Source organism: Macrobrachium rosenbergii, chromosome 1 (genome assembly GCF_040412425.1).
Source record: "Macrobrachium rosenbergii isolate ZJJX-2024 chromosome 1, ASM4041242v1, whole genome shotgun sequence".
In the NCBI taxonomy this organism is placed as follows: Eukaryota; Metazoa; Arthropoda; class Malacostraca; order Decapoda; family Palaemonidae; genus Macrobrachium; species Macrobrachium rosenbergii.
The window spans coordinates 36,292,688-36,319,360 of NC_089741.1; the positions used below are offsets into that span (position 1 = coordinate 36,292,688).

Consider the following 26,673-nt stretch of genomic DNA (forward strand, 5'->3'; position numbering starts at 1 on the left):
TAGGCCAAAACGAGGCCACAAAATAGAACCAAAAAATTAACTGAATTGGGTATTACTACCTTTTGAATGTAAGCAAAGAATACAGCACAAAGGAGGAAAAAATCTAACAGAATGCAGGCTAAACACAGGCCAGGTAATACATAAAGAAAGATCACGGAACGGAGGCAAAAGCTGTGTTGAAAAAAGTTCGTGGAATGTAGGCTAAAAATGCCACAAAATGGAGTAAAAGAAATTAAAATTTAATGAACTGAAGACATAAAAAAGGCCATAGAAAAAAATATTCCACAAATGGATGTAAATAGTCATGAAATGGAGGTAAAAAAAAAGGGGGGGAGGAGGATGTAGGGAAAACATTACAAAGTAGAATTAAACAATCTAACAATGAATGCCAAAAAAAAGATAGTGGAATACAAAAAAATAAATAAAATGGAGACAATAAGTTAAAGATTGGAGATTAAGAAAAGGTCAATACAGGAAAAAAAATTATATGAAATGGACATATAAATAAATGCACTTAGCAAGAGCATTGGAATGCAACTAAACCATGGAATGAATGGAAAAAAAAAAACAAAAGCCAAAAATGTAACAGGATGGAGACAGTAACCCTCGCAATGGAAGTGAAAAGGCCTAAGAATTCAGGCAGAACAAAAAAAAAAAAAGGAAATAGAAGCCAAAAAGGGGATATGGGCAAATACGAAAAATAAACATACAAAATGAAGCCAGAGTATCCATGGAATGAAAGCTTAAAAAAGCCACTGAATGCAGGCCAAAAAATGCCCTGAAAAAGGGTTAAAAACTATAATGCAGGCAATAAAAAAAACTGACATGCAAAAATGCCACGGAAAGAAGTAAAACATCTAAAGAATGGAGGACAAGAACGGACAATTCAAAAATATGAACAGGAACGAAGTTAAAGAAAAACCATGGAATTTAGGCAATCGATGGACAAATTGGGTGTTAAAATGAAAAAGCCCGAATGCAGGTAAAAAAAGAATGGCAACAAAATGTAAAGGAACTGAAGCAAGAAAAGGGTTATGGAACTGAGACAAAAACCTCTTAAAATGGGGCCAAAAATGTAACGAAATAACAAAAAAAAGCAAAGGTAAAAAAAAAAAAACCATGGAATGTGGGCAAAAAATACCAGATATGGATGTTAAAAACCATGCAGGCGAAATAAAATTATATAACTCAATTTAAGCAAAAAAAATATATATAAAAAATAATAAAAATATATATATATATATATATATATATATATATATATATATATATATATATATACGCAAAGTATTATGAACTTAGCTACACGACGAATGAAGGGTCTCCAGCCATATATATAAAAGAAATAAAACTGGTACCCCAAGATTCCACAAAAGTTGATTTTCTTAATTCTTAATAGCAGTAGTTTCACTGGACACAACTGGGAAATATTTGCTGAGGATGTCATAATGACACCAGGTGGCCAAACGCTTCAAAGTCGACTTTTTTTCAGTCTTTTTCTCTGACGATTGAAGGTATAAGATGCGTGCCAGCTTTCTGGCTCAAATGTAAACCGCACAAACACATAAAATATCTCATGTTATCGAAATAAATACTTCATCGTCTCGATCAAAGAAAATCCCTCGCTTTAACCTGGAAATATAACCCAACTAGACTCACACCCAAGACCTACACGTGAGGTGAAACCGTGAAGGCGGCAATGTGTGTTTCCACGCGTCAACTAAATATGGGTCGGCTGCCAAGCGTTTACTGAACGCGATAAACCGATAAACCTCAATGTGACTTGCTCACCACCCTATCAGATGTGTGTGTGTGTGTGTGTTTGTAGCAACGCGACTGACGTCAGCATCTGCCTCGCTACCAGACTAAAGCAATGATGTTCCTTAACCCTTAACTGCTGAGAAAGAGAGAGAGAGTGGGTGAGAGAGGTCCCTTTGCCTTACACCATGGTAGAGGTCTTGTGTCATTGATACTACGAGTTAGGACACCAGTTTTAAAAGAAGCCTAATTCGTATGATTGACGATGGGTTAATACGAAATCAACTTCCATCTGGATAGCGAAAGTGAAAAGGTTTCCTATTTTGTGCTTGGTGTTCGCCCCAAAAGTTAGACATTTTTAATGTGCAGTCGTGGAAACAATTCAGAAGTCCGAAACTATTACTAGAGAGAAAAACTACTTTGGTACTGAAAAAAATACAGATTTGGGAAAGTGGTGGACGGATAAACTAAAATTTCAAGAGTTTCAGATAACCGCGAACCCAACACGTGCGTAGGCCTATGGTAAACGTGCCTGTGCGTGCTTAAGCACACTGAATTCTATAAAAAGTCCGATTGTCTTGAAAACATGAGTTTGCTTAGAAAAAATATACAACAGCCACTGTCTTTTCCATCCCCCGAGATCTCGGCCTAACTATTCCGTCAAGACTCGAGTATATTATTATTTCAGATAGTCTACAGTTTCTTTAATAAGTTGCTTTTTTTTACCGCTAACATTTGTTTAATCGTTATGTCCTTGATTCATTTCCTAGATTTCTGTAATTTTCACATCTTGCTAGTTACTTAGGCCACTTATTGAATAGTCTGGATACCGTGAGCTCAAATTCAATTGTATTATCTTCTCTTGCATGGCTCCATTCATTTATATTCGTCAATGGTTATTCGTGCAGTTACGTTTTCAGTGGCGCAATGCTGTAAGTGATCTAAATATTCCAGTTTCACAATCTTTATTGCCACGTATGTGAAAATGCGTTTTATATTTAAATACAATAAGGTCGGCGTTTTCGTTTTAAAATCTCACCATTCAACTCGAGTCACCGTGACGCTTGTGACTTGATACGTCCTGTGAAAACAATCGTTTATTCTCCGTGTTTCCCTAAAGACAAAAGGTTATCATCTATTAACGAGAATTATAGCTAAAGTTTCACTTATGATTTCGAATTGACAATACATCTGTCAGTTGTTTACAGCTGTGGAAATAATCTAGTAATGAGATAATTCGTTATTTTTTTGGTAACGTATTTGATCGCATGGATGCAAACCCAGTTATCAGAGTGAGATTATTATTATTATTATTATTATTATTATTATTATTATTATTATTATTATTAATATTAGCCCTCTACTCGAGTGGACGGGATGCATAATATCGTACTGTATTGCCAACTAATGGCTGTTTTAATCTATATTTGTTACAACACACACAATCGTCAAGAACACGAAAACGCTTCTTTGAGAAACTATTTTCCACAGAATGGAGGCGAGCGCACGGGTGGGTAGGAGGGGATCGTGCAAATCTAACCTCACTGGAGAAATGACAGATTTGGCGGTAGTCAGTACTTACTTGCGTCAGAAGATATATTAAGAGAGAGAGAGATTTTGAGCTCTAAAGGCCCTACGTGCCTTCTTGACCTGTTTCAGTAACGCAAGGGCGCACGAGTGGTCGTGATGCAACATAACTGGCAACTCGAAGGAATTTCTTTCAAAAGATATATAAAAAAATAAAGAAAACACGACTGAGTGTCAGAGAAGGGGGAGGAGGGTATATATATATATATATATATATAGGGGGTGGATGAGTAGGGAGGGGTGGGGTAAGTGATGTAGGTTATGACAACTTGGCGATAGTCCATGTTCAAGTACGTCAGGTGGTATATCAAATGAGAGAGAGAGAGAGAAAGAGCTGTAAGGTACAGATAATCGAGGAGACTACAGATAGTCTGCCTATCTGCCTATCTGTTACGATGTTTTTTTTTTTTTTTAAGAAAGATGCGTTGTTCCCACAACATTCGCAACTGATGTTGCGCTATAAAAGCGTCATTTCACATTCTAATAACGAACACCCGTGAGACTAATTCTTCCCACAGACACCCAGACGAAATTGGTAATCCCGTAATGAAGTGGTTCGATAAAACTGATCCTTTCTGTTGCATTTAGTGCTTTTGAATTCTCTTTTTTCCTCTGTGATAAGTTCTCTCGGCAAATTACAAGTAGTACAGAACTGTCTTTGAAAAGCTGATCGACATCATTCCTTCTGCAGAAGCTTCGTCACGATGAGTGTCAGCAACCTTGAGGAACTGTCAGACCTGACACGTCCGAGGGACGATGTCAGTGACAGCGGCTCACTTGACAGTGATGGCGAAGCACCCTGTGAACCCCTGTCACCGTCCATTATCAAAAGGGTTCTGGCGTTTTATAATAAAGGTAAAGATGTCAGTATTTCAATGACTTTCTTATCAAGAATATACCGTCGATTGTCATTTCAAATCGAACACGCCTATTTCACCCCTTTTCGTAAACGCTGTATCGTTAATTGGCATTCAATTTGAAAACGCCTATTTCAGCCCTTTTCGTAAACATCATATCGTTAATTGTCATTCAAATCGAACACGCCTATTTCACCCCTTTTCGTAAATAATACATCATTAATTGTCATTCAAATCGAACACGCCTATTTCAGTCCTCCGTCTAACTTTCAGGAAACGTCGAGGCAGTGATGTCACTGGTAGCACCCTCATTTGACGAAAACGGCAACACCAACAAAAGCCCCAAGGACCCGTGGGATCCTCTACTCCTGTGGGTGCGCCCCGGACCCTGCTGCATTCACTTTTTAGCTCATCAAGTGAGGGAAGCCGAGATTTCCTCCATTGCCTCAGTCGGCTGCGGTACTGGGCTCTTAGAATGGATGATCCAAACGAAAACAGGTAAACGGAACGAAATCCTGGCCTTTCTGTTTTGGGTCTAAAGATGCCGTTGGTTTCTCTGCTTGCAAAAAAGTAAGAAGTGGTGGCCACACTGATATTTCTAAGTGCTAACGACAACTTATGGGGAACAGAGAGAATTTGTGAGAACTGTGTAATGGTGGAGTCCCAGATTACATGAATTAAAGAGCGCTATTCTAACAAAGACGAATGAGTTCAGTCAGTACAAGGACTAATAACATCGAAATATGTAACCGGGATTTTTACACGCTAAATTTTATTTGGGTTGGTCTCCTAAGAACAAACTACTGTCGAATTAAACACACCTTTTTTTTAACTGAACACAACCTAGAACTACTTTGATTTTTCCGAGACAGTAGTGCCTTAAAGCCTCTATAACCATCGAAATTCGATTACTTCTCATTAGAAATAAAAGTAACAATTATTGCAAAAAACAATTACTACTGCCACTGCTCCCATTGAGGTTTACCAACATCATACTAGGTGTTGAATTTTTTTTTGTATAACCAGGGAACTTCAATAAGTATCAATTGCTATTTCAGGTTTGTCAGTGATGGGTTACGAAATCAACGGGAGTTGGTGGTGCTCCAAGTATGCCCCTCCCACTTTCATCCCACTGACCTACGTTGACCCTGAGGAAGACCCTCCAGCTGCCCCTTGTACCCATGCCTTAATGTGTTGTTACTTCAATAATGCTCCCGTGTTTAGGTAAGCAAACACTTGGCAGAGTACACAGTTTGTGCTATTGATGGTGGGGGGGGGGGGGTTGGATTGGGTCAGGTTAGCTTAAGTTAGGCCATCATAGGTAACATCTGTTTATTGATATCCCCACTATACTTTAAGACACTCATAATGCCTTAGGCAGAGCTGGTACAAAAGAAAGGCAAAATTCGTGCATATATTTACCTAAGGTAAACTCTGAAATTCAGTATTTTACAGAAATGAAAACCCAGAGTTTCTTTTTAAAAAGATTAAAATTCATAAAGCTTTTCTCTTAAACAAACAGAGACCTTTGAAACATTTTAAACATGATGGTCCATATAGCTCTCTCCCTCTTTTTATATTATTATTATTATTTCCCTCTTTTTACATGCAGGAAATACGTCGACGCCTACGAAGGTCCCCTGTTAATCATAATAGGCTCTACGCATAAGGCCCGGTGCACGGAGCCTAGGCCATACGATTACATAGATGTGCACCCATGGACCCTAACATCAACTCATAATATTACGGACGTGGACGTCATAGCGTGTTATATACGAGATCCCTGGAAAGTAGATGTTGCGAACAAGTTGCGCATTTTCACGAGAGTAAAGAAATAATTATAGTTTTTAATGTGCTGTTTGTGAAAAATTCTCATGAATCAAAAATTAGACAACATACATTTCGCAGTTATGAAAGTATATCAGTAGTTGTGAATATGCTAAAAAATAACTTTCGTTCCATGGAGGTTCAAGAAGACACAGCCATAAACCTAAAAATATCATGAAATCAAATGCAATTATTTACCAGTCAAACGTTACTGGGCATCACACTTTCTTGTAATAAATGATCTTGGCTTGATCTCTCCAAAATTATTAATCTCTAGATGGTTACTTTACAACCGTCATTGACTCCGCCGCCTCCGTGAAATTCCACCATTCCCATCTTTCCTGTGCTTTCACTTCCACAGATTTCCACTCGTCTCCGTGTGATAACGTTTGAATAAACTAACAAAATGATAGTCTGGGATCGTAAGGTTTAGCCATTTGCTGAGTTATGTTGACTATAACAAGCAAAATTCTGCAAGGGAATGAACTACGGCAGCCAACCTCCTACTACAGGGATACTGATTTTTCTTATGCACAGACTACTGTAAAGAAGACATGAATGTAGACTGTGATAAAACAAATGAGACCGAGGCAAGAAAAAATAGCTATGAACGTGCAGCAAGCCTCTTAATGATGCTGTTATGAGAATAGACACTACATTTTTCAATGCGGCATTAAAGACTGGCACGTCCTCATTTGACGCGAAATTTAAAAGACCCAGGATGAAGCGAAAGAAAATTCGGAGGGCCCTGTAAATTTGTAAACTAAAGAACACATCGTAGACCGCTGCCAAAAAAACCAAGCAACGCTCTAACCTCTGAAGGACATTCGAACATTGACGACAGGGAACTGCAAGGTTTTCCGGATGTGCCATCACGCAAAGAAACAACTACGGACCCTCTGGGTAGCTTCGAATATCCCAGCAACACTCCCTTGTAACCAAGATCTATCTGTGCTCGTAACGGCACATTTAGCTTGAAAGCTCTGGCCTGCAATGGTGTGCCTACTATTATGGTGTGAACCATGAATTGCATAAACAATTAACATGTGGCTATTTGATTAATGAATTTGCTACAAGAGGGCCAACGCCAATCAGATTATAATAAATAAGAACTATGGATCTTTTTTTTATGAATTTTAGCGAGTTAATGTGTCGTCGCGGCATTATGCTTTTTCTAACACCCGTTTGAATTACATCTTGTCGAATAAACCTGAAATGGTCCGTCTCTGTTCATTAGCCTGACCAATCATAAATCATAAGGAACTATGAGAAAAAAATCATACATATGCTTCCTTTGACTGTATAATGTTTTTTTAATTGGCTACAAAAAACTTAGCGTAAGACAAATAAGCGCATGCGCAGATCGGACCTCAGTCTGTTGTCCTTTTATTATAATTATATATAGATAATCACTACTAATTAACATACTTAGAATATTTCATGTAACCGGGAAATTTAAGCATACGATCCTTTCGCACAATTAGCTGAAATGCCCTACATTTCATTTGAAAGAGATATTAGACGAAGGTGAGACTGTCTACATGCCTTATGCAATTATATTTTGTTTCGAAACGCATTTACATCCATGACAAAATTTTCAAATCATATTATCAAAGTAAAAGCTGATGAAATGCAACGTTCTGTCATTGGTTTGTAATAAAAAGTCTGTCATTAAAGACCTACACATTTGTATACTGTATACCCATGTACAAAATCAAAACGCCAAAAAAGCATACGTATGCCTCCTTGTACCCTATTATTTTACGAAAAGAGGTACAGTATGCCACATGCTGGATAAACCTTTGATTATCAATTACTCTAAATTTTCTTTGGGACTTTTAACTTGACTCCTGTGGCCTAGGCCTACTGACAATGTCACCGCTGATCCCCAAGTGAAGCTAAGCTCATGGAGGTAGGCTATGCGCGAATACTTTCCTTCCTTACAAATTAAATTTAACAGTGGCGAATCTAGTAATTCTACCTTTAGTCATGGGTAATAATCTTGTTCTACTATTCGACTAATGAGCGAACACTTCTAGAGAAATAATTACGCCCAAAATGCTTGTAAACATAATGGAACCGAGGTCTACCGCCGGTCACCTCCATCATAAACAACGTCACCAGAGACCTTTACGAACCACATCAACTTACCTGTCGTCCATATTTTAACCTTATTTCGGTGTGGATTGTTCATCCTCTTCATCTCTGACACTTCTTTTGTCTTTCTGACTGCTTTTTTTGCATGGAAATGGCTTATTACACACGCGAATTGAAGAAATTTGCGGTTTGTAAAGTCTGCCGTCGAACAATTTCAAGAAGAAGAAGAAGAAGAAGAAGGCCCAAATGTAAACAACTTTCAGGAAAATACTTTGTTTTTGTATGTTGATTCTTCAAAGGTCAATTTTATAAGTTGGGATACCAATTGACCTTTGACCTGACCATTACTTTGAATAAATATCGTCTGGGATTCCTCTCGAGAAAGGTAGGCTGATGCTCCGTCGACTTGTTAGCTGGCGTAGGCTTTGCTAGGCCTACCTTAGACCTACTTTAAAATATAATTTGTATTGTTATACCTTTTTTTTTTTTTCGTACGACCTTGTTTTATAATTCAGTGAGTTTTCTCATAGAATTTGAGGTATATCTTTCTTTCATAACCATAGCCGAGTCCGGTTGTAAAATACGTTGTTCTTGGTGGTTGTTGATAAATTTTACTTTTTCGTTAGGCCTATTCGCCGACTTTCATTAACCTGATGGGGGAACCACAGTTGGAAAATGGGCGATTTTTGAGTGTGGGAAACGGTAAAGGATGGATTAGGCAAAGCCACAGGGATGCACCTTAACCTAACCTAGTGCATTAGGCCTATGCTGTATCACACTGGGTCCCCATAAAAGGACACTGGAGTTATAGAGAACAGACCTAAGTTTTATTTTATTTCTATTCTTTGTCCTTTAAATTATTAATATGGAAACAAAAAGGAAGAGCCACTTTTTATCTCCACTCAGCATAGCCTACATAGGAAGGAAAAACAATATTTTCTATGGTAATTCAGGGTCCAGTATGAATGCCAGTACTTGAATTGCCATATTAGATGTTTGTTTTTTTACTTCCTGGGCAGTGCACATCATAATAATAAATTTAATTGAAAAATTTAGCCTTTGGAGCACTGAACCTTGTTTTAGGAACACTTGCCATATCAAGTGAAAGATGCTTTCCATTTGTTCCCAGAGTTACTTTATAAATATAATTTTAAAATATGGCACTTTTTCAGGTCTTGATGTGACTCTGGTAAATTTTATATTTATTTCTATTGCAAATATATGGTTAACCAAGTGCGACCTTCCAAATCTAGCAGTGGTGACAAACCCCAATAAAAATCAAACCTTTAGGGTCTGGTTAGATACTAAACGGCTCAGCATCCCAAATCAAGTTAAGGAGTTTACGTTATTGTAGGCCACCATCCCAGTTTTTCACTTTTTTTCTCCCATCCAAAGCTCCCAGTTTTCCACTGTGGTGTGGTCCCACCATTATATACTATATACCAACACAGGGCACGCTGTGGTTGATAAACTAATCATTTGAGACAGAAATGAATATCCAGCTTGTCAGAATTACATAAAAAATCATTTGAAAATCCATATTTCACCATTTCAGAGAACTTGTGTAATGGCATTCATGCAAATTAAAACCCTTTGACTTAGCCTATTGGATGGGATGGAATGGAGTATAAAGTTTTAGACAAGGGTCAAGAGCTGGGCCTATTTGTGAAATATGAAATGGTGGTAATTGCTTGAGGGTATTTCTCACACCCAAGTGGAACAAAATCAATTTGTGCGTGTGGCATGCTTGAACAAAATCAATTTGTACGTGTGGAATGCTTGACAGTTCATTCCTTTCATACAAAGCATAAATTTCTAGTTAGGCAGCTGTTCCCCAACTTACAATTATTTGTCTTGGGATATTACAAAGCTAATATATTATGTTAGCTATTCACATTTTAAATTTTGCAACAACTCTTCAGTGATTGTGCAAATGACTTAAATACTGTTGCAAGTGGTAAACAAACAGTATTGTGTTAGAAATCAGAGTACAGCAACTGAGAGAGACTTCACTTAGTAGTCACTTCTTTCAGAAAGTATCCACAGTGAAAAAACATAATTTAGAAATCGTGAAATGGTGTCAGGAAAAATGACAAAATAAACATTTGTAAAATAATTGTGTGTATCAATGAAACATTAAGATTGTTTTGTAGAATTTTATGTACGTCTTAGAAATATAACATACTGTGGCTGAAATGTTTATTGTTTAAATTATTTTTTAGAATTTTAATTTTCTTTTCTGTATTTCTACCCAGATGTATCCACTTCTCAAAGGGGAGATGGTTTTTAGAAGTCATTTAATCCTAACAGAATGAATTGAAGTTCAAAGAACACTACTACAGTAGACATGTCAACTGATGAGTTGTGTGCCTCGATAGAGGTGTACCAAACACAGGTGGGTTACTTAATTCTAGTCTTTTTAGACTTAGATTTAGTCTTGTACAGATAATACCAGGAGTAGTTTGTTTACAAAGTGGTATGCATTTAGTCGTTTAAATAGCTTTAAAGCAAAGATGTTAGGAAGTTCAAATAAGTACTTGAGCTGTATAGAAATCAGAAACATTATAAAAATATATTGCAATGTCTACTACAATTTATGAATGATATTTGGTCTCATGGTAGTCTTTCCCATTCTTCAGTTTAAGAGATCTAATTAGCTTAATTGGGTGATGTTACTGAGAGTGGATTTTACTTCTCATCAAATTTTCAGCTGAAACAGATTGAAGAAGCCTTGGCCTGTGCTGGTGCGGAAGAAAAACAACAACTTTTGGAACTACAAGAAAATTTGCTGCAGCTCCTGGACCTAACACTTCAGCAGTTGAATCAGCAGTCAAGCAATGAACCTGTACAAGACGAGCAAAGCAGTATCAAGGAAGACGAGGAAATAAAGAATGGGAAGTGCAGCACAACCGCATCAGAAAACAATGATATTGATGATGAATTTGCACTGTTTCAGGTGACTGATAATGTTAAAAAAATGTACTGTACAAAAATTTTGAAAGGAATGTGATGCGTCGTGCATGCATGCATACTGGTTCTGTAGATATATATCTTATCAAATAGCAAGCGTAAAGTGACCATGAACTTGCAAATTGAGGTGACAAAATAGAATGCACGTCCATTAGTTAAAAACAGATAGAAAAAATCAAGAGAAAATGATAAGTAAAAATAGCCAAGAAAACCATCAGAGTGATATTCCTAAATTTAAAATTGAACCATTTGAAGTTAATTTAATGTTATTTGCAGTCAGGTTGAATGCAGTGTGATTTTGAATGAGAAGATTTTTTTCAGCAAGTTAATTTGGCAAAAGTGATAAACATCACCCAAATTAATTACAACAAAATGAAATATTGTATAAGGTACATCCTAGCATTTAGCCATAACGCATCACTGCTTAGCTCGTCCTGAAAGAGAACAGGCAAGAGTGTTTTGTAGGTCTAAATCAGTTAGGAAATATTAACTCTTGCAACATTCTATACAAAGTTGCAATATATTTAGTACTGTACTTTCAGCAGTAGCTTCTATTTTCAGGTCAGCAGTCATCCCATAATCAAGTAATGTACAGGTTGTATAAAAAGAACAAAAACTTTCTTTACTTCTCCCCTTGATCCAATTCTTATGAGATTAAATTTTATGTTCTCTGTGGAGATACCTCAGTGAAATAGTTGTAATTACATCATTTAAAATGTTTGCAGTCTCTCTTTCAGTGATATAGATTGCCTTCTTTTTATTAAGAGATTCTGCACAGTCGAATGATAGCGCACGTTTATCAAGTTTCTTATATTAACCCAATGGTTTTCGCTTTTCTTCCAGTCTGAAATAGCAGAACTCACAGGAGACGATGAGGAAAAAACAAAATATTCCAAGCAGTATATTGAGGGTTGGAAGGGACAAAATGCCGCTGTCCGTTCATAGAGAAGTGGGGAGGACATTCGTATCACAATGCTCTCATTCTGAGTATTGTGAGGGAGGAGGACGGCAACATCGATTTGGATAGCCCTAAGGTACAACAGAAGCCTTCAGTCATAGTTAATTTGATTAGATTTAAGTACTCATTATAGTGAAAAGTACTGTAGTTTATCTAGATAGATGCAGCATTATAAAAGTATTAGTTGAGTAAGCCTTACTTTTGTTATTTTATTTTGCCAAGAGAATGCGACTTTTAAGATATTTATAGATCTTACTGTGATATGTAGACAGGAAATAGGACTTTGGGTTTAGTTTTTGAGCACCATTTGGTTTGAAATATCAGTTAATGCCTTTGGTAGGCTTATTTGTATAGTAAAGCTATTTAGTGTACAGCATTTATGCTTGAAACGTTATTTTTCTGTTCAGCATTATTTTATGTTGAGGTTTAACTCTGTACGTTATTAGTCTAGTGAATTTATTTTTGGTATAGGATAAAATATATGTTAAGTAACAATGTGTTCATATTTTTGGGTTGATCTTAATGAGATTAACCCAAAATACAAACTCCATGAATACAAAGATGATGGCTTGTATTTATGAAGCTCATTTATTTTGTATCTCATGTAAAATCTCTGGATTGTTTCTAGGTGCGGGTGTTATTTGTGCAGCCAATGAGTATGGAGATGCTAACATGCCGCTTCTTTCTCTCTGGTCGCTGTAAATATTCAGAAGATGCCTGTCGATTTTCTCATGGCAAAATTGTAGATGTTTCTGACATCCGAGAATACAGGTATGTACTGCACAAGGACACTTCATTTAATGTAGAAATGAGATGCAGCCATACACAAATGCAATACCCATTGTTTTACATGTTTTTATTACTTATCAGAGAAGGGAAAAAAGTAGACCATGCAAAATTGACTCAAACAGGTAGTGAATCACCATCACTTATGATTGATATTGTTGCATTTCTCTTAGGGGTTAGACATACTCTCTCCAGCTTACCTGTTTTTACTTCTTTGTAACAGTGACAAGATCTAGAGACCTTTAGTTTATTTTTGACTTGTTTAGTAGATCACCTTCGTAACATATTGAGGGTTATATGCTCATACTCAAAGTCCTTCCATGAACGTCACCTTTTGTAAGAAGGTGGCCTTTCTAATTGTCCACTTTAAGACAAGGGTCATTTAGCACAAAAAGAATCCTACAGAACTGTTGCAAACAATTTTGCTAGATGGAAATTCCAACCCAGCTGGTGCAGTCACATGGGACTTTGTCCTTGTAATGTGTTGTGGAGTGTACATTTAATCACAAAAGTCACTATTTTCCCTCCTAGAATATGTCTTCAGAAAGCATGATACGTGCTGTTTCTAATAAGTAAGCATGTTTTTCTATTACAGAAGACAGTAGACACTAAGATTCAATGAGTAAATCATATATTTTCATATAAAAATGAGTTTAGATGGCATTAAAATCAGGACAGCCCGAGCTGTTGATCATAATTCACAAATTAAAAAAAGAGAATCAGGGAATCTTTGTGAACATTTCCCACAAACAGTTTTGTGTGATCTGAGGAACTTGATCCCATAAATAGTTATTGTAGGAACCATTAGTGAAAAACACTCTGTGCTCACTATTTCATACTGAGATTACAACAATTTTAGGGACAGACTTCATAAAATTGTAATCCGTCCCTTAAATCAGGAGAGTGTTAAATGTCACAATATGTGGACTGTATCTAGTAATCTAAAATAAGGGTTAGGAGCAAACTGCATGTCTGATTTTGATTCAGTTTATTTTCATGATCTTTATAATTCAGGGGTAATAGTAGTGGTCTGTATGCTTACAAAATGTATTTGAATAATTTCCGTTTATCCAGAGAATAACTTTTTCAGCTTTAATGACCCTTGTCGTTTCAGTGCAGCTGTTATCATTATTAATACATAGTCAAGCCAGACAATTGCATTGCAGTGCTAGATAACACAACAGTCAGTCAAATATTGATTCATGTTATATAAGGGGCCTTGTGTGGAAAACTTGTGAAAATATTGCATTTTAATTATGCACAGTATCTTTTGGTTTCGTAAGTGTGGTATACAGATAAATGACATTTTGTGAAATTATTTTACATCCATTTTTATAGTGAGCCAGTGTATGAAGACCTACAGCCTGGAAGCAGGGTTTTAGTTCAGCACAGTGAGGACTTATGGGCAGCGGCAACAATCCAGGACATTTTGGAAGACAGATCAGCATTTTGTGTGAAGTACGACAAGAGCAAGAAAGTGGCAGAGGTGCAAGCGATGCAGATGATACCCTTGATTTGTGAAGATGGGGCACACAGTGAGGTGGGACTACCATTCATCTATTCAGCAGTCTTGCCATACAAGTTGCCTGAAGCACTTCATTGCAAATGTTGTATCATTTCAAATCTTAAATCTTTATGAATAAAATGTATACTGTATATATACTTGGGAAAGAAGAAATGGTGAAGGTAAAATTGTTACATTAAGTGCGGCTAACTGGAAAAGCAGTCTTTTGGATGTAATGGTGCAAAAAGTGGCAGGAGATATATCTGATCATAACATGATTGAACTAAAAGTGTAAACAGTATTAATAAGTGGAGAGGAAGAGTTAGAAATATTGATATAAGTGGGGTTAAAGACAAGTATGTTTTATAAGTAAAAAATGAAAATAGCCTATACAGTGCTTCAGTACCGTATTGTCATTTTGAGTACAGTATTCAGAATTCATAAATGAGGTCAATGGTCAACATGGCACGTTTAAGGTTATAGGAGGATATTTAGTGGGGAAAAAACAGTAAATGGTAGGATATTTAAATACATATATTGAAGGAGAATAGGCAGCTGCAGGATAAGAGAATAAGTATATGTATTAGTCTTGGATAAGGCAAATGAAATAAAAAAGTGTACATTGAGCTTTGTCAGTAATTCTGAGTAAGTATATTAGGAAGAAAAAAGTTGTTTTAGGTAAATAAATGTGAAGAGATTTCTCATAAAATTAGCTTTCATGCTCTCTGTTGCATTTCTTAAAAGAACACATTTTCAGCATCATAAATTCAATTCTGAAAGTAAGCTTATTCATTATCTAATTCTTGTATTTTCTGTATTTATAATTTTTTTGTCTCTTCATAGTGATGTATGTGAAAACAATCTCTCAAATAGATTTGTAGGATAAGGTTCAGATTTTTTTGGTAATTTACACTAGGTTCTAATTTTACCAAAATGTCACTAATTAATGTTCATGAAGAAAAAATCACTGAAAATGTGGTCATTGATACTTTAATACCTTAAGCTGTGAGAGGAAATTGTGTCTTGCATACAGGAGCCTAACTTTCCAACTTTAATGTAGATCAGTGGTATTTTTAATCATTGACAATACATTACTTTCATGATTTATTGACAGGAATCATCATGTGTGGTTTAATATAAAAACTGGTGTTATACTGTAAAATTAAATTTATCAGAGTATTCAGTTTATTTAATTTCTGTTTTCAAATGAATTGCAATTTTATAAATCTTCGACTTTAAATTTATCAGGAAGCTGATTCTGAAAAAGGGGAACCATGAAGAGAGTTCAGTAAAATCTGTAACGAAGAGATGACGGATGAAGATGACAGTGACGATGAAAGAAGTGTCTTTGTCCTACAAACACCTGGTTTCAGTGTTCACTCACGCAACGCCTTGGAGACTGGGAAAAGTACACAACGGTAAGTACAAGCCATACCCTTCGTAATGGGAATTTGTTTTATATGGTTTTCAATTCGTTGTTGGTTTGTTTCTTTAAGCAATAAGAATTTGCAGTCACAGTGTAATATTTTAAAGCGATTTTATATTTTGAAAATGCAGGCCATAGCTGTTTGGTCTTACTTTTGAACTGAAAGCTGGTGATCACATACACTTTTAGTAAAATGTTTGACTGTAGGAGGTTACAGAAATTCATTCAGTAAGAAATATGGTTTTGAAACAGCGCAGGTAAACTAGCTCCTTGTTGGTGGTTACTACCAGCAATGTACATTATGTGGCAAATTGGGAATTACTGAAGGGCTTTTGCAGTCTGTTTGGTTCCTAGGTGTATCTTCTTGTAGCCTTTCACTTTGGTATCAGTCCCAGCTCCCTTTCATGTACTTATTTGTACCCTGTTTTATCCCCATCCAGTAGCCTGTGGATTGTGAGTGACAGGTGAAAGGCGTCCTGACTTTGAAACATCATCTAAATAAACCAGTAATAATGGCGGGCTCTGGTATTGCTGATGAATAATTGCATGGGAAAACAGTAGCCGTTATTGTTGAGGTTAGCTGAATATTTACACTTTCACAGAAATGGTGTCCTGGTAGAGTGGGAAGGGTATCATAGCTAGGTTCATGATTGGTGTGGTGGATTATCAGCCTTCCAAACATGTTAGGCCTACAGAACTACTAGTGACTTATCATACTGATATCTCAAGTGGGTGGTAGTCTTATCAAGATTGCACATTTGTCAGCCAAGTGTCCCATCATAGAATAGAATAGAGTGTAGGATTTGGGCCAAAGGCCAAGTGCTGGGACCTATGAGGTCCTTCAGCACTGAAATGAAACTGACAGAAAAAGATTTGAAAGGCGTAACAGGAGGAAAACCTCTCAGTTGTACTATGAATGAATTGTTAGGAGAAGGTGGAAGAATGGGAACTCACAAGTTTGTGTGTTCTCTTTGATTCCTGTAAGGGGCAACACTTGCAGTAAGCCTGTGTGGTGCACTATTGATGGTACCAAAAGTTCTTTGCATGATCCTTTTGGTCCACATGTATTGTTTTCCACCTTTCGCTCTGTCTATTTCCACTAATTCTCGTTTAAGGGGCTAGTCAGTTCAAGAAGGAGAAGACTTACTTATTAACCTATGGCTTTAGTAAATGATATGCATCAATTTTAGCCCAGAAACCCCATTCTGGGACCCTTTTCTGTTTTACCCTCTCAGTTAAGATAAAAATGCATACTTTACTCAGATTAATTGCTTAAGGCCCTTGTGATAATATTCAACCAGAGAGAGAGTTCCTTGTGATTATCTCTAGTTAATTTTCATTTTTGTAATCACCATAAACAAAAATAATCTCTGCTATCTGAGCATATTGTGAAATTTTAATTGAATTGGTTAGAAGAATGATGGAGTTTTAAGTAATAAGTTAAACTTTTGAAATGCATATAAAAGTTGGAGCAGGCTGACTGATGCATCAGTTACTTGGAGCAAGGTTTCAGTGCAAGCTGTGCTTAGTGTTGTAATAAATTTTAGTGGTACTTCTTCAAGAAGTTATTGCAGTTTATTGTAACAATTGGTATACTGTACAGTACTGACCAATTCAAATCATACACTACAGTAAGTGTATGATTTGTATTTGAAACAAATTAATCAGTTTTCTCTGCGCATTTAAGCACGACATATAATGATGCATTAGGCTCCAAAAGCGCTCTCCTTGTAGTAGAGTGCATTCTTCATCCTTTACACAAAGCTTCTTTCTCTCCCTGTAAGTTCTAAGTTATGCTAACATTTGCTATCAGGCTCACCAGGGTTTAGAGGTGTTTTCATGTCCTGCTCACTGTTCCTAGGTCTTAAGGTTCAGTAAATTTCTAATTGTATTTATTTACACAAATATATATTTTGTCCTTGTTCGCTAACAAAAGTAATATTTCTAGGTATTGGCTCCAAGCTGATGCAGAAAATGGGATGCGTCGTGGGCACAGGCTTAGGCCCACGTCTGGAGAGGGAAGAGTAGAGCCTGTAGTGGCTTATGTATACCCACAAGGAATCTCTCTAGGTAGAGTGAATATTTGTGTATTGTTATTGTTCCATTTTATTGAATCAAGTAAATTTACATTTTTTACGAATACATAATATAATAAAGTACAGATACCACTCTACTTATGAACATTCAGCTTACAAATATTGATACAAACAAATGGAATCGCAGATTAAAGGTGTTCAGAGCACTCCCTTTGTCACCCGTAAGTTCAAATTTTGCTACGTTTATTCTGTACGTACAGTATTGTATGCACAGTGTATTGTGTTTTAGGATGAAAAATTACATTACTGTATTGATTTTAAATCACACTGCACTTAGATAGGCACGAAGAGCACAGGAAACCAACTTAAAAGTAATTCAAGCGTACAAACGACCATCCGGAAAGTAACTTGTTTTACGTGGGGTGGTGTCTGTAGTTAGGTACCTTGTGCTGAACCTTTCATATTTTATTGATTGAATTTTCTGGAGCAGCACTGTTATCAGTTAAAGCTTTTAATTTACTAGTTAAATTGAGCAGGGTTTACAGTTTGTAAGTGGTAAGTATTCCCAAGTGGAGATACAGGCCCTTACAGTGTCTTTCATATTGGTTGCATATTGATGTATGACAGTGTTCTTTGCTTTTCCTCAGTTTATTAGTGGGGTAGTACAGTATACATTTGTGATATCACATCAGTTTGATGTCAATTCATGTGAATTTTAAGTTATTGAATTTACTGTCTTAGTCATGGTTGTTTGTTCAGTTATTCATCTGGTAATTTTATAGTTGTAACAAAAATATACCATTATAACAAAAATACCATTGCTATGATCACTTCCCTTCTGTATAATTGTCACTAATGCTAATGTTTCTGTGCCACATAAGTGGTAAAACCCCTTATGATGGGGAAAGAGCTCAAGAATCTAAAAACTTTTGAGTGGAAGAGTACTTCTGAAATCAGTAAAAGCAAAACCAAGTTCATGGGCAGTTGAAAAGGAAGCAAATTTAAAAAAATGCTGCTAAGCCAAGCGAAAAAATGTGACTGATGAAGACCTAGACCTGATATTATTAGTCAGGCAGAAAGGCCATTTCAGTAGCCTGAAATAGATCTGATAATCTAGTAAAGGGCATCACTGAATCCAGCAGACTTTTATTGCCACATGAGGACCGCTTTCCTATCTTTAGCAAGAAAAAGTGCATATACATAAAACTGTAATAATTTTTATTTTTTGTAAAGTTATGAGAGCTTTATTTTGCAATTTGCTCCTGCACTTGTATGACTTTGATAAGTAGTTGCGTACATTTTGAGAATGTTGCTTTTATCAGGCTTAGTAAATCTGTATGTTTAGGCATATAGTTTTGCTTGGTATTGATAATCTTTGCTGTTGTGGTATCATGATATAAACCAATTAACCAGTCATTATTCTTGCATTAATGACAATAAACTTCTTGAATTTATCTCAAATGGGAAGTAACATCACAAGAAAAAGCTCTGCTGTATAAAACTTATGTAAAATCAAAAAGATGAATTGCTGATATTTTACAAATAAACACACCTTTTACTTTTTTCTCAGAGATTAAACATAAAAATGTTAAAATGGATGCTGTGTAACACATGTTGTCCCACTTTGGGTTTTCTACAGTTCAAATGTAAACAACCTGTAAGAAGTTGGCTTCCTGTGCTATGTAAAAAATAATAAACTCATTCTCTTGGAACCGTACAATGAAATAATTTCACTAAGGAATCACTAGCAATGCAGAGGCAAAAAGTTACAACATCTTGGGAAATTGAAACTGGAACAAAAGAACTCAATTATAGAAACTTGGATTTGTAAACAAACCCAAGCTTTATAATAGGGAATGAGATTTGAGGCTTGTTGAACTTGAGGATCTCTTTTACAAAACATATATCTCCCTGTTTTGAGTTGGAAGTGTCATTGTTTTATGAAAAAGCACTTTTAGATTTTTATTTGTAAGAGGGGATAATTTTTTGTTAGAAAGGTTCATTTCTTAAAGCACATATTTTCAAGCAAAATTTCAGTGATATTTCCATTTTCACTTCACAGAAGCATAAAGAATTTATTTATTATTCATATTTACATTTTAGGCATAATTAATTTTGGAATAAAAGCATTTCCCTGCTCGCTGCCTGACAGATCATTGTATGGAGCTGAGAGAGGCATCAAATGGAGAAGAGTTATTACAAGTGGAGAAGAGGCTGGAGAGAGAAAAGAGAAAGGAGGAAGCAAATCTGCACAAGCAGCAGAAAGTTCACACAGAAAATCTTCACTCGTATTTGATATAATCAACAAAATTGGGTGGAAAGGGTAAGCATTGAATACTAACTGTAATGCCACAAAGTGAGAACATTTTACATAGACTGAAAAATGGAGAACGTGTCTTACATGATGCTTCTTCACAGCTTACCATCCGGCATATATGGAATAACTTAATACATTTTATTTTCATTTCCTTTTTCCAGCTATGGGTAATGAAGATGATAGTGATGGATGAATTCAACAAAGACCTGTATGAACGTGAGCAAATCAGTTTTACAGAAAGACACCACAAAAAAGACCTGAACAGAAAGAATTACCAACTTGCGAAAAACATTAGCAGTTACAAGAGAAATCAGTAAAATTGAGGAGTCAAGGGATCGACACACAGGGAAACATTACAGTAAAGCTATAGAGACAAAGCTGCAGGGTAAAAATAGACCTCCAGAAAATGCAGGAAGCAAAGAAAAAGTTCATGGAGAGCAAGATAGAAAAAGATAAAAGAAAAATTTTGTGTCTCTGAAAAGAGTGGTCCTTGGAGTGCAGTTACATACCTTTAATATTGTTTTTCGTAATGTAAATTACTCTATAATGAACTCTATCACTTGGATAAACAGAATACATCCTGGTAAAAATCATTTTTGATAAATACTTCTTCCCTTATATACGACCCAGCCTACTTCGCTTATTGTCAGTTCAAATCTGAAATCTATGAACGTTTAAACAGAGAAGAGCCTGCTTATGCGCACAGCCGTTACTCTTCCACCTACATTTCCTTTTCAATAAAAATAACCCCACTTTTACTTTTCAACATCTTAGATAAGTATAAACATGAAGGTTCATTTCACATTGTCATTGTTGGACCTTGATAAATGCTGTAACTAACCGCAAATGCAATTTCTTTGATGGTGCTGTCGTTTTCTGTGATAATGAAAATTGTAATGCAAAAAGTTAAACTTTTAGAAATGAAGTAAAAAGTATTCTTTATGTATAAAATTGGAAGTCGAGGGTATAAGAGAGCGGCTCATGGTGGATAGATTACAAAGTCCTAGCATCTGTGAGCCTCTTATGTTTTCTTTTCATACAGTTCTGGAGTGCAGTAAGCTTTCCATATAAATGGTCCAACATGACATGAACAAGAAAGGGGTTGAGCAAGCAGCCAAAGGCACAAAAATGGACATCACAAAATCAACATACTGTCAGCTAAAAGAATAAGTTTGGCTTGCAAACCAAATTATCATAATCCACTCTCACCATTAGTGTATATCCAACAGTTTAGGCTGTAAATGCAGTGTAATAACCTCCATTAACACAATATTAAACAAAACATAAATCTGAAAAACTATATTATGAAAAAGTAAATACAAATAAAATAACACAAATATTTGGTACTTCCACAGTCCATGTCCAATCCAGAAATCGTCCAACAAATCCCAGCCTCCTTCCTTGGGAGGCATGCTCATACATATATATATATATATATATATATTATAAATACAATTACACAGTTACACTTATGCACTTCCAAAAGAACAGTGCATTAGTTTTGAAGTTCACTGGGAGATTAGAAACACCGTTCAACAAGGTTCTTATGCAATGGCTCAGTGTGGTATTGAAAGAGACTGAGGGCTGCAGGGTTTCAGTCTTATGACTGCTTGATGCTGACTGATGCTACACTTAACACTGTGAAAGAGATGCCTGCTAAGCATGCATTTTCAAAAGTTCAGTTATCAGAGATGTTAATGAAATTTCTGATCACACTGAAAACAGTTGTAACTACGGAATTTTGTATAAGTAAATATGGCAAGATTAAAAAACTGTACACTGAGGAATTGTTTTCACAGAGCCAACTGTACTGAACAGCAACTACAGTGAGTAATAAACGTCAGAGGAAGGACTGGGACACCTGAGAAAGTGTGTAAAATGGCGCACAGTAAATAAAAGCCCCAAAATATTATAAATGCCTCATAAGAAGAAACATTCTGAGCAGGTTGCCATGGGATGTAAACTCTCTACAAAGTAAGAAATTACTCGCGGTTTGTCACCGTCTTTGTTAAGCAGGATCTTATTTTATAGGTGTTTACTTAGTTGCTTGCTTTGAACTGAAGCCCTAGGCTGAGTATGGCACCAGTTTGTTCATAATTAAGTCACTTGGGTTCTTGTAAAAAAATCGGTTCTTTGAATGAAAAGGAACCCTTCTTTGTGTCCAGTAATAAAATTCTAAAAATTTAGTAGTAATGCGTCTAATGAGGTAGTGATATTATTAATACTGAAAGAATAGAATCTTTCCAGAGAACAGCCCCTGAAAAGATGCTACCAAAGGGCCATAATTTCAGCAAGATGTTTTTTATGCTAGACATTAATAGAATTTCGGTGTTGACATCTTTGATTCAAACTTCAGCCATTGCCGAAAGTGCAGCTTGGTACAATAGATTTTCAAATGATAGTTCACAAAATTTTCAAACAAATACTTTGATTTATGTAGTTTAGAGGTGGTGGGTTAGATCACACCTGCAGCACCATAATCATAAATTGTTTGGTTATGTAAATACAATTATTTGTTTACCTAACCAGTTGTATGTTTCCCTGCAAGACATGTTTGTAAAACCTATTTGATAAACTGGACCTGAAATTGGGATTTATTTAGACTGGAACTCAACCAAGAAGTAGAGTGTTACAATGAGTAAATACAGTGGTTAAGTTAATAAGACTGGAGTATTATAACTTTTGCCAATAGCAAGACCTTAGTTTGATGGTCATGTGTTTGAATTATCCGCTAAAACTAGCCACACTTCCTGATGCACAAGGTATGGAAGCTGTGTATAATTACCTTGACAAATCATTTCACAGCCCAACTTGATATTTTCTTTTCTACCATAAAAATGCCTTACCCTATTCTCTGTTGTGTAAAGGTACATCAGAGATGAACCAGTAACCCGAATTTTCAATCTGGAATTATTTAATTGCTCCAGTTAAATTAGTTAAAGCTTTCTGTGACTTACTAAATCTTATTTTTCTCTGCTTGAGCTATGGGGCTTGATATTAAATTGATGAGCATGGTCTGGCCTTGATTATAATATTGATTGCCCCTTAGGACAAGTAGTTGACATGGGATTAGTGAAACAGACCTATGCTAAATTTGGTGCTCTGTGTTGAACTTGATCCTAGCAAACAGACAGTTCTTGGGCTAAAGGGTTTGAAGTCATTCCTCCCCCAACAGGGCATCTTTTGAGGGCAGGAAATTACCTGACCATAAAATCATGAACAGGTAGCAGCATGGCCATGATAAAGGATACCTTCATGAAATATCTGGCATGTAAAGAAGTAGAATTCTGAAATCATATGAACATGACATAAAAAGTCAGTTTCAGCACATATATGAAATTCTGGAAAATATGTTATGGTACAACATTTCCATCATGATTCAAGTAAACAAGAAAATGCACTGAAGTTTCTTGGTGCAATAGAGCCCATGAAACTTTTTAACCACTGCTTGGTAGTGGCTATTCTCTATCGCTGCCAGAAGCATGATTAAATTAAATTTAACCTAAATAAAATTAAAACTGCTGAGGCTAGAGGGCTGCATTTGGTATGTTTGATGATTGGAGGGTGGATTATCAACATAACAATTTGCAGCCCTCTAGCCTAAACCAGTTTTTAAGATGTGAAGGTGTACAGCAAAGATGCGGACAGAAAAAGTGTGGACAGAAAGAAGTGCGGACGGATTTTCAAAGCCGGCGCAACAATTTCCTTTAGAGAAATAAAAACTGCTATTCAACAGTACAAAGTGTCAAGATTATATTCATAGAAATTCATGACCAGAATAGCCATAACTAACAAGTGAACATCTCACTTTTTTTGTGTTTGACATGCTGCACACTGCCAAACAAGAAATATGAAATGGAAATAAAAGAAACTGGATTTGAACCCACTCATTAGGGCATCAATTGACCGGTTATCTAATATCACAACCACCAGGTCACTATGCTTTTGAACTAGAGCACCAAAATCGCTGCAAACCCACTGCAGAGACAGTGACTGGAACCAGTACATTCCCATAGAAATGTTTTCTTGTAAAAACTCAAGAACAGTACCTTTAGTTGGCAACTATTTCTGTGCCCTGCCCAAGTGGTCTGGACACTGGGAGCTTAGAAAAGACTAAAGACTCAGCTGAAAGATGACTAAACACTACATAAAGAATGTGATGAATAAAGTCATATAGAAAAACACCTAAAAAGAAGGTAATAGACACTGACACTAGAACACAAAAGTTTAGAAAGGCTGATATAAGAAAATATGATTATACAGAATCACAGAAGCAGTAGGTCTTTTCAAGATAAACAAGCAGCACCTCTGCCTCAAAAATAGCGGGGGTCTGGAAACCAGTCAGTCCTTTCAAAATAAGCACTACTAATACGGGCATAAAGTCCAGGTTCTAAAACACAAGTATGATGTTAGACAAAATATATGATTCTGAAGACAACTGACATTTTAGACAAACATAACATCTATGATTTTGAACACATGTTAGACATAAAATCTGTGATTCGAAGACATGTCAGAGAGACAAATCTATGACTCTGAACACAAATGAACATGTTGGACACACATAACATACATGACAATAAAAATGAGTAAAATGATACAAGAACAATATGACAGCATCGACAGAATTAACAATTACAAGACGAACACTTAAATAAAGTACAGAAGAAAAACAGTAATTAAAAATTTTGAAACAAAGATATGTACAAAAAAATTGTATAAAAAAATAGAAGACACCTTTCAACAATTAATAATGCAACTTCCAACAGATAAAAAATCAGAGATGATAAAAGATTTGCACCACTGGTCAAATCTTTTTACAATTATGCCAGCTAACGCCTATGGTCAGTACAAATAAAATCATGAACTGTGCCAGTCAGGCATACTGAAAAGGAATTCCAGACCAACACAATTGCTTCAATTTGCTTTTTAGCTTAATGGAATAAATATAAAAGACTATAAACTTATACATATCACGCCTATGAGGCAGATCAATTAAAGATTCTATAAAAGACTAAAAAGCAATTATCTAACAACACTAACACACTTTTGAAATAAAAAGACAGGCAAGAAGCATAAAAACTAACTTGGCTTTAAATACTCAAGAAAAAACAGACCTATAGATACTGTGGTCATATTCAAACTGATATAAAAAGATAGCTGACCTGAATGGAAAAAAAAAGAAATAAAATGACAGTAAAAATAAACAAAATCAAAGCTAAAATGTCTACATGAAATCTAAGCAACAAAGTAATAAACAGAATGGAATGTATTTTGAAATACTCCACAAATTTGAGCTAAAATTAAATGCATGCCCCATCCACCATTTCCAGAATCGGGCAAACATAGTGTCATACAGGAATTAGAACATCAAGACAGATGTATATGGCCACAAAGAGAAGGTTAAAAAAGAAACCATGCCTGTTATGTAAGAACTATATTTTCAGGATTCAAATGCTGTTGTTATTCACTGATACAGAGAGTTCCCATTGATAACATCAGATGTCTGAAAGAAATATAACACATACACATTTCATTTTATATCTGTGGTTATATTTACTTGTCCAATCCTAAAAATTTGATGACTCAATCACAACATTATAAAGCTAAAACTGTGAACAAATATATTTTTAATGTTTACAAAGATATGTAACAAAAGTCATTTTTTACTTTAATGGTTCCTTTATGTCATATTTATAGATGGGATCCTTCATGTGCAGGACTACTAGTTTTGTATAAGCTGTTGTTGACTGATTTGATATAACAAAATGGTGTCAAGGCAAATAAACTAGTCAACTATGTAACTTGGCAGTACAGTAATAGAATATGTCACCCAATACCATTAAATTCATGCATCTTTATATATCTCACAAACTCATGAAAAATATAAAAATGTAATGCAGCATTCCATATCTTATCAAGGAGACATCTGCAAACAATGTAGACCCACAAGTGAATGAAATGAAAATGTTTTATATACTCAATGCTGTGTATACACCTAAATCTGAAACACAAAAGCAAGTTATTCCATTTACTCTTTTTTGTATCATCATCACATTAATATCTAAAATCTGAAGAAAATGTCAATCAAGTGATTCACGATAATTTTTGACTTATTAAAATGGACTCAAGACTTGTTAAAAATGTTGTTAAATTTGATATTACGGCAATGCATTTAATAACCTCAAAGCACCACAGTATGCAGAATGTGTTGATATATCAAGAGCCCACAATTATTGTATCAGACAAGAAAAAATGGGGGGAATATTTTGAAATGACTGCTAAGGAGTGGAAAGTACCCTGGGAGCAATTGACTTGACAGGCATTGTGATGATTGAGCAGGTTTACAGCAACAGAGTATACAACAATAACATAATTTTTAAAAACTAAATTAATTCTTTTAATACAAACCCACAGCGGCCATTGACCCGAAATTCAAGCTTCAGAAGATGAACCCTATTCATACGGAACAAGTCCACTGCAGCCATTGATTTCAAAGTCAAGCTTTCAAAGAATATGGTGCTCATTAGGAAGTCAGAGAAGATACAGG

General features: G+C 35.7%; 2 protein-coding genes across 4 annotated transcripts; both read left to right on the forward strand.

Moving 5' to 3' along the window:
• Window positions 1-1,824: 1,824 nt before the first annotated feature.
• Window positions 1,825-7,250, forward strand: LOC136850131 (uncharacterized). Of its 3 annotated transcripts, none has more exons than XM_067123830.1 (5): window positions 1,825-1,919; window positions 4,037-4,200; window positions 4,476-4,700; window positions 5,261-5,426; window positions 5,815-7,250. In XM_067123830.1, the coding sequence occupies exons 2-5, from the start codon at window positions 4,050-4,052 to the stop codon at window positions 6,038-6,040; spliced, it is 768 nt and encodes a 255-aa protein (XP_066979931.1). In that variant the 5' UTR covers window positions 1,825-1,919; window positions 4,037-4,049; the 3' UTR covers window positions 6,041-7,250. The 3 variants fall into 3 exon arrangements, with proteins under 3 accessions (XP_066979931.1, XP_066979853.1, XP_066980005.1); XM_067123752.1 differs by having other exon boundaries at window positions 1,900-2,071; XM_067123904.1 differs by having other exon boundaries at window positions 1,910-1,949.
• Window positions 7,251-8,370: 1,120 nt separating this feature from the next.
• LOC136850054 (zinc finger CCCH-type with G patch domain-containing protein-like) lies at window positions 8,371-14,544 on the forward strand. Its single transcript, XM_067123639.1, is given in 7 exon segments — window positions 8,371-8,511; window positions 10,382-10,521; window positions 10,837-11,082; window positions 11,940-12,003; window positions 12,006-12,130; window positions 12,683-12,825; window positions 14,179-14,544. Coding segments are annotated over 6 exon segments (927 nt in total). The 5' UTR covers window positions 8,371-8,511; window positions 10,382-10,473; the 3' UTR covers window positions 14,480-14,544.
• Window positions 14,545-26,673: the final 12,129 nt, after the last annotated feature.